The sequence below is a fragment of the Excalfactoria chinensis genome, chromosome Z (genome assembly GCF_039878825.1).
Source record: "Excalfactoria chinensis isolate bCotChi1 chromosome Z, bCotChi1.hap2, whole genome shotgun sequence".
Lineage (NCBI taxonomy): Eukaryota > Metazoa > Chordata > Aves > Galliformes > Phasianidae > Excalfactoria > Excalfactoria chinensis.
Genome location: NC_092857.1, coordinates 36,353 through 45,765, shown reverse-complemented (window position 1 = coordinate 45,765; position 9,413 = coordinate 36,353). Strand labels below are relative to the sequence as shown.

General features: G+C 53.0%; 1 protein-coding gene across 1 annotated transcript in view; it reads right to left on the bottom strand.

The window, feature by feature from the left end:
* Positions 1-1,698: 1,698 nt before the first annotated feature.
* SKA1 (spindle and kinetochore associated complex subunit 1) overlaps positions 1,699-9,413 on the bottom strand; it is a 30,863-nt gene continuing 23,148 nt past the window's right edge. The window contains exon 7 of the mRNA XM_072359674.1: positions 1,699-1,880. Within this exon, the coding sequence (XP_072215775.1) occupies positions 1,787-1,880 (94 nt within the window). The 3' untranslated portion in view covers positions 1,699-1,786. The remainder of the gene's footprint in view (positions 1,881-9,413) is intronic.

The window sequence follows — 9,413 nt, the reverse complement described above, 5'->3', positions numbered from 1 at the left end:
TGTATTATAGGGTCTCTATGGGGTCTCTATGGGATCTTATGGGGTCCTTATGGGGTCTTATGGGGTCTCATGGGGTCTTATAGGGTCTCTATGGGGTTTAATGGGGTCTTATGGGGTCTCTATGGGTTTAATGGGGTCATATAGGGTCTCTATGGGGTCCTATGTGGTCTTATGGGGGTCTATGGGATCTTATGGGGTTTTTATGGGGTCTTATGGGGTTCTATGGGGTTTAATGCGATCTTATGGGGTCGCTATGGGGTCCTATGGGGCCTCTTTTGGGTTCTATGGGGTCTTATGGTGTCTCTATTGGGTCCTATGGGGTCCTATAGGGTCTTATGGGGTTTAATGGGGTCCTATGTGGTCTTATGGGGTCCTTATGGGGTCTCTATGGGGTTTAATGGGGTCTTATAGGGTCTCTATGGGGTCTAATGGGGTCCTATTAGGTTCTATGGGGTCTTATGGGGTCTTCGGGGTTCTAGTGGGGTCTTATGGGTCGCTATGGGGTCTTATGGGATTTAATGGGGTCTCTTTGGGGTCTTAAGGGGTTCTTATGGGGTCTAATGGGGTCTTATGGGGTCTCTATGGGGTCTTATGGGGTTTAATGGGGTCTTATGGGGTCTCTATGGAGTTTAATGGGGTCTTATGGGGTCCTATAGGGTATTTATGGGTTTCTTATAGGGTTGAGCTTATAATGGGGTCTTATGGGGTTTAATGGGGTCTTATGGGGTTTAATGGGGTCTCTATGGGGTTTAATGGCGTCTTATGGGGTCTCTATTGGGTTCTATGGGGTCCTAATGGGGTCTTATGGGGTCTCTATGGGGTCTTATGGGGTCCTTTTGGGGTCTATGGGGTCCTAAAGGGGTCTTATGGGGTCATATTGAATCCTAATGGGGTCCTTATGGGGTTCTATGGGGTCTTATGGGGTCCTTATGGGGTCTATGGGGTTTAATGGCGTCTTATGGGTCTCTATGGGGTATAATGGGGTCTTATAGGGTCTCTATTGGGTCCTATGGGGTCTCTATGGGGATTAATGGGGTCTTATGGGGTCTCTATGGGGTTTAATGGGGTCTTATGGGGTCTTATGAGGTTTAATGGGGTCCTATGGGGTCTAATGGGACCTTATGGGGTCTCTATTGGGTTCTATGGGGTTTAATGGGGTCTCTATGGGGTCTAATGGGGTTCTATGGGGTCTATGGGGTCTCTATGGGGTCCTATTGTGCTCTTATGGGGTTCTATGGGGTCCTATTGGGGTTCTATGGGGTCTTATGGGGTCTTATGGAGTCCTATGGGGTCTAATGGGGCCTTATGGGGTCTTATAGGGTCTCTATGGGGTTTAATGGGGTCCTATGGGGTCTTATGGGGTCTAATAGGGCTTAATGGGGTCCTATGGGGTTCTATGGGGTCCTATGGGGTTTAATGGGGTCTTATGGGGTCCTATGGGGTTTAATGGGGTCTTATGGGGTCCTATGGGGTCTTATGTGGTCTTATGGGGTCCTATGGGGTCTTATGGGGTCTCTATTGGGTTCTATGGGGTCTTATGGGGTCCTATAGGGTCTCTATGGGGTCAATGGGATCCAATAGGGTTCAATGGAGCTCCTCCCATTTAAAGGGCCAGCGTCCCATTTCCGATCGGACCCAATTAACCCCCTCATATTAACGCCCCCTAATTTGCATATGCAAATGAGCCCCCTTACCTTACTCTCTTCATCCAGCATCTCCGACAGGCCTCATGAATATTAATTAGGGCTCATTTGCATACAAGTCCATTAGGCTCCATTGGATCCCTTCACGTGCCTCTCTCCTTCCTATTTGCATATATGCTAATGGGATTAGCATAATTTATGCTAATCAGCTCGACGCGATTGGCCGCCATCTTGAATCTATAATGAGAGAGAGATGGGGTTATAATGGGGGCCAATGGAGGCCACGTATATGCTAATGAGGACCGAAGCCACGCCCCAAAGGGGCGGAGCTTCGCTACTGTATGCTAATGAGGCATGAAGCCACGCCCCCAATAGGCTGGAGTCCAAAGGGGCGGGGCTTCCTATGCTAATGAGGCACTAAGCCACGCCCCTCCCTATACTTATAATGGGGGCCTGCAATACCATTAACAGCCACAAGGCGGCGCTATAATGGAGCCCATAGGGTATAATGGGGCCCATAGGGTTTAATGGGGCCCATAGGGTATAATGGGGCCCATAGGGTTTAATGGGGTCCATAGGGTTTAATGGGGCCCATAGGGTTTAATGGGGTCTAATAGGGTTTAATGGAGTCCTATGGGGTCCTATGGGGTCCCATTGGATCCTATGGGGTCCTATGGGATTCCTATGGGGTCCCTATGGGGTCTCTATGGGGTCTCTATGGGGTCCTATAGGGCATTATGGGGCCCTATGAGGACTCTATGGGGTCCTGTGGGGTCTCTATGGGGTCCCATTGGATCCTATGGGGCTCTATGGGGTCCTATGGGGTCTCTATGGGGTCCCATTGGATCCTATGGGGCTCTATGAAGTCCTATGGGGTTTCTATGGGGTCCTATGGGGTCCTATGTGGTCTCTATGGGGTCCCATTGGATCCTATGGGCCTCTATGGAGTCCTATGGGGTCCTATGGGGTCTCTATGGGGTCCTATAGGGCCCTATGGGGTCCTATGGGGTCCTGTGGGGTCTCTATGGGGCCCCATTGGATCCTATGGGCCTCTATGGGATCCTATGGTGTCTCTATGGGGTCCTATGGGGTCTCCAAGGGGTCCTATGGGGTCTCTATGGGGTCCCTATGGGGTCTCTATGGGGTCCTATGGGGCTCTATGGGATCACTATGGGGTCTTATGGGGCTCTATGGGGTCCTATGGGGTCTCTATGGGGTCCCCTTGGATCCTATGGGGCTCTATGGGGTCCTATGGGGTCTCTATGGGGTCCCATTGGATCCTATGGGGCTCTATGGGGTCCTATGGGGTCCCTATGGGGTCTCTATGGGGTCCTGTGGGGTCTCTATGGGGCCCCATTGGATCCTATGGGCCTCTATGGGGTCCTATGGGGTCCTATGGGGTCTCTATGGGGTCCTATGGGGTCTCTATGGGGTCCTATGGGGTCCTATGGGGTCTCTATGGGGTCCTATGGGGTCCTGTGGGGTCCTATGGGGTCTCTATGGGGCCCCATTGGATCCTATGGGCCTCTATGGGGTCCTATGGGGTCTCTTTGGGGTCCTATGGGGTCTCTATGGGGTCCTAAAGGGCCCTATGTGGTCTCTATGGGGTCCTATGGGGTCTCTATGGGGTCCTGTGGGGTCTCTATGGGGTCCCATTGGATCCTATGGGGCTCTATGGGGCTCTATGGGGACCCATTGGATCCTATGGGGCTCTATGGGGTCCTATAGGGTCCTATGGGGTCTCTATGGGGTCCCAGTGGATCCTATGGGGCTCTATGGGGTCCTATGGGGACTCTATGGGGTCCCATTGGATCCTATGGGGCTCTATGGGGTCCTATGGGGTCTCTATGGGGTCCTATGAGGTCTCTTTGGGGTCCTGTGGGGTCTCTATGGGGTCTTATGGGGTCTCTATGGGGTCCTATGGGGTCTCTATGGGGTCCTATGGGGTCTCTATGGGGTCCCACTGGATCCTATGGGGCTCTATGGGATCACTATGGGGTCTTACGGGGATCTATAGGGTCTCAATGGGGTCCCATTGGATCCTATGGGGCTCTATGGGGTCCTATGGGGTTTCTATGGGGTCCTATGAGGTCCTATGGGGTCTCTTTGGGGTCCTATGGGGTCTCTATGGGGTCCTATGGGGTCTCTATGGGGTCCTATGGGGAGGACGCCCCCATTGGACTCAAGCCTAAAGGGGCGGGGACTCAGCGTCGTATGCAAATGAGGACGGAAGCCACACCCACAAGGGGGCGGGGTCTAATGACTGTATGCTAATGAGGCACGAAGCCACGCCCCCATTTGGGTTAAGTCTAAAGGGGCGGAGTCCCGTATGCTAATGAGACATGAAGCCACGCCCCCAATAGGCTGGAGTCCAATGGGGCGGGGCCTCGTATGCTAATGAGGCACTAAGCCACGCCCCTCCCTATACTTATAATGGGGGCCTGCAATACCATTAACAGCCACAAGGCGGCGCTATAATGGAGCCCATAGGGTATAATGGGGCCCATAGGGTTTAATGGGGCCCATAGGGTTTAATGGGGCCTATAGGGTATAATGGGGCCTGCAATACCTACAATGGCCACAAGGTGGCGCTCTAACATAAGCTATATGGGACCCCATAGGGTTTAATGGGGCCCATAGGGTTTAATGGGGTCCATAGGGTTTAATGGGGCCCATAGGGTTTAATGGGGCCCATAGGGTTTAATGGGGCCCATAGGGTTTAATGGGGGCTGCAATACCCTCAATAGCCACAAGGCGGCGCTATAATGGAGCCCATAGGGTATAATGGGGCCCATAGGGTATAATGGGGCCCATAGGGTTTAATGGGGCCCATAGGGTTTAATGGGGCCCATAGGGTTTAATGGGGCCTGCAATACCCTATAGGTCCACCAGGTGGCGCTCTAACATAAGCTATATGGGATCCTATGGGTTTAATGGGGTCCTATGGGGTCTTATGGGGTCTGAATCAGTCCTATAGGGCCCTATGGGGTCTCTATGGGTTCCTATGGGGTCTCGATTGGGTCCTATGGGGTCTCTATGGGGTCCCATTGGATCCTATGGGGTCTCTATGGGGTCCCATTGGATCCTATGGGGCTCTATGGGGTCCTATGGGGTCTCCAAGGGGTCCTATAGGGTCCTATGGGGTCTCTATGGGGTCCCATTGGATCCTATGGGGCTCTATGGGGCTCTATGGGGTCCCAGTGGATCCTATGGGGCTCTATGGGGTCCTATGGGGACTCTATGGGGTCCCATTGGATCCTATGGGGCTCTATGGGGTCCAATGGGGTCCTATGGGGTCTCTATTGGGTCCATATATAGGGTTTAATGGGGGCTGCAATACCCTATATGGCCACCAGGTGGAGCTCTAACATAAGCTATATGGGACCCCATAGGGTATAATGGGGCCAATAGGGATTAATGGGGCCCATAGGGTATAACGGGGCCCATAGGGTTTAATGGGGCCCATAGGGTCTAATGGGGGCTGCATAACCCTATAGGGCCACCAGGTGGCGCTCTAACATAAGCTATATGGGACCCCATAGGGTTTAATGGGGCCTGCAATACCTATAGTGGCCACAAGGTGGCGCTATAACGGAGCCCATAGAGTTTAATGGGGTCCATAGGGATTAATGGGGCCTGCAATACCTATAGTGGCCACCAGATAGCGCTCTAACATAAGGTATATGGGACCCCATAGGGTATAATGGGGCCCATAGGGTATAATGGGGCCCATAGGGTTTAATGGGGCCTGCAATACCCTCAGTGGCCACAAGGCGGCGCTATAATGGAGCCCATAGTGTATAATGGAGCCCATAGGGTATAATGGGGCCCATAGGGTTTAATGGAGCCCATAGGGTTTAATGGAGCCCATAGGGTTTAATGGGGCCCATAGGGTTTAATGGGGCCCATAGGGTTTAATGGGGCCTGCAATACCCTATAGGGCCACCAGGTGGTGCTCTAACATAAGCTATATGGGACCCCATAGGGTTTAATGGGGCCCATAGGGTATAATGGAGCCCATAGGGTTTAATGGGGGCTGCAATACCCTAAACGTCCACCAGGTGGCGCTCTAACATAAGCTATATGGGACCCCATAGGGATTAATGGGGCCCATAGGGATTAATGGGGCCTGCAATACCCTATAGGGCCACCAGGTGGCGCTCTAACATAAGCTATATGTGATCCCATAGGGTTTAATGGGGTCCTATGGGGTATAATGGGGGCCTGCAATAGCCTATAGGGCCACCAGGTGGCGCTCTAACATAAGCTATATGGGTTCCTATGGGTTTAATGGGGTCCTATGGGGTCTAATGGGGTCTGAATGGGTCCTATAGGGTCCTAAGGGGTCTCTATGGGGTCCCATTGGATCCTATGGGGTCTCTATGGGGTCCCATTGGATCCTATGGGGCTCTATGGGGTCCTATGGGGTCTCCAAGGGGTCCTATAGGGTCCTATGGGGTCCTATGGGATCATTATGGGGTTACTATGGGGTCCTATGGGGCTCTATGGGATCCTATGGGGCTCCATAGTGTCCTATGGGGTCCAATGGGGTTCTATGGGGTCCTATGGGGTTCTATGGGGCTCTATGGGATCCCTATGGGTCTCTATGGGGTCTCTATGGGGTTCTATGGGTCTCTATGGGTCTCTATGGGGTCTCTATATGGCTCTATGGGGTCCTATGGGGTCTCTATGGGGTCCCATTGGATCCTATGGGGCTCTATGGGGTCCTATGCGGTCTCTATGGGATCCTATGGGGTCTCTATGGGATTCTATGGGGCTCTATCGGATCCTATGGGGCTCTATGGGGTCCTTATGGGGTCCTATGGGGCTCTATGGGGTCCTATGGGGCTCTATAGGGTCCTATAGGGTCTCTATGGGGTCTCTATGGGGTCCCATTGGATCGTATGGGCCTCTATGGGGTCCTATGGGGTCCTATGGGGTCTCTATGGGGTCCTATGGGATCCCTATGGGGCTCTATGGGGTCCTATGGGGCTCTATGGGGCCCTATAGGTCTCTATGGGGCCCTATAGGTCTCTATGGGGTCCTATGGGGTCTCTATGGGGTCCTATAGGGCTCTATGGGGCCCTATGGGGCTCTATGGGGTCTGTATGGGGTCCTATGGGGCTCTATGGGGTCCTAAGGGGTCTCTATGGGGTCCTATGGGGCTCTATGGGGTCCCATTGGATCCTATGGGGCTCTATGGGGTCCTATGGGGTCTTATGGGGTCTCTATGGGGTCCTATGGGGTCCCATTGGATCGTATGGGTCCCTATGGGGTCACTATGGGATCCTATGGGGACCTATGGGGTCTCTATGGGGTCCCATTGGATCCTATGGGGTCTCTATGGGGTCCCATTGGATCCTATGGGGCTCTATGGCGTCCTATGGGGTCTTATGGGGTCTCTATGGGGTCCTATGGGGTCCCATTGGATCGTATGGGTCCCTATGGGGTCACTATGGGATCCTATGGGGACCTATGGGGTCTCTATGGGGTCCTATGGCTCCTATGGGGTCTCTATGGGGTCCTATGGCGCTCTATGGGGTCTCTATAGGGTCTTATGGGGTCCTTATGGGGTCCTATGGAGTTCTATTGGGTCCTATGGGGTCCTATGGGGTCTCTATGGGGTCCCATTGGATCCTATGGGGCTCTATGGGGTCCTATGAGGCTCTATGGGGTCTCTATGGGGTCCTATGGGGCTCTATGGGGTCCAATGGGGTCATATGGGGTCTCTATGGGGTCCCATTGGATCCTATGGGGTCTCTATAGGGTCCTATGGGGTCTCTATGGGGTCCTATAGGGTCCTATGGGGTCCCATTGGATCCTATGGGGCTCTATGGGGCTCTATGGGGTCCTATGGGGTCTCTATGGGGCCCTATGGGTCTCTATGGGGTCCTATGGGTCTCTATGGGCTCCAATGGGCTTCTATGGGGTCCTATGGGATCACTATGGGGTTCCTATGGGGTCTCTATGGGGTCCTATAGGGCTCTATGGGGCCCTATGGGGTCCTATAGGGTCTCTATGGGGTCTCTATAGGGCTCTATGGGGCTCTATGGGGCCCCATTGGGTTCTATGGGGCTCTATGGGATCCTATGGGCTCCAATGGGGCTCAATGGGATCCTACGGCGCCTCATTTGCATACAGCTCATTAGCATACCCCTCATTAGCATACACCTCATTAGCATACCCCCATAGACCCCCATTCATCTCATAGAGCCGCTTTAAACCCCGTTTCGAAGCGGTTTAACGCCCTAAAACCCACCATAAACCGTTAATTAATCGCTAATAAACCCTCATTAATCGTTATTAATCGCTAATAAGTCATTAATTAACCAATAAAGGCCTTAAATTACCTTGAGAACGATCCGTCTCCCGGCCGCATCGTGTCCAAAATGGCGTCGTCCCCCTCAGCCCCCTCCCTTATATACCCTCCCTTACGCCGGAAGTGACGCCATCACGCCGCGTCGCGAACCGGAAGTAACCCAAAATGGCGGACGCAACATGGCGCCGCCCACCGGAACTACTATTAGAACGGATCTTAACGACAAGATGGCGGATTTTGGGGCTTTTTAAGGGTATTTTAAAGGGTTCGGGAAGTTCCGGATCCGGTTCGGGTGGAGCCGAAGGTGCCGGTTCGCTTCTCGGTACCGAATGAACGGGTTTAATGGGGCTCCATGTGAACGGCGGCCGCCATTTTGGATGCGCCGGATGAGGCCATAGAATCCAACGGGGCCCCATAGAAACCAATGGGGGCCCATAGAACCCAATGGGGGCCCATAGAACCCAATGGAGCCCCATAGAACCCAATGGAGCCCCATAGAAACCAATGGAGCCCCATAGAACCCAATGGAGCCCCATAGAAACCAATGGGGGCCCATAGAACCCAATGGAGCCCCATAGAACCCAATGGGGTCCCATAGAAACCAATGGGGGCCCATAGAACCCAATGGAGCCCCATAGAAACCAATGGGGGCCCATAGAACCCAATGGAGCCCCATAGAACCCAATGGAGCCCCATAGAAACCAATGGAGCCCCATAGAACCCAATGGGGGCCCATAGAACCCAATGGGGGCCCATAGAACCCAATGGGGGCCCATAGAACCCAATGGGGGCCCATAGAACCCAATGGGGGCCCATAGAACCCAATGGGGGCCCATAGAAACCAATGGAGCCCCATAGAAACCAATGGGGTCCCATAGAAACCAATGGGGTCCCATAGAACCCAATGGGGTCCCATAGAGCCCCATAGACCCTAATAGGAACCAATTGAACCCAATAGGATCCCATTGAACCCAATAGGCCCCCATAGAGACCCCATAGATCCCCATAGAACCCCATAGGACCCCATATAACCCTATAGGACCCCATAGAGACCCAATAGAGACCCCATAGAGACCCATAGGGACCCATAGAGACCCATAGACACCAATAGGATCCCATAGAGACCCATAGAACCCAATAGGCCCCCATAGGACCCCATAGAACCCCATAGATTCCAATAGGACCCCATAGAACCCAATGGGACTCTATAGGATCCCATAGAACCCCATAGACCCCATAGAGCCCCATAGACTTCAATGGAACCGAATAGAGCCCCATAGACTTTAATGGAACCCAATAGAGCCCCATAGAGCCCCATAGGATCCAATAGAGCTCCTGTTATAGCGCCACCTGCTGGTAGAGGAAGGTATTGCAGCCCCCCATAGAAACCAATGGGGCCCCATAGAACCCAATGGAGTCCCATAGAAACCAATGGAGTCCCATAGAACCCA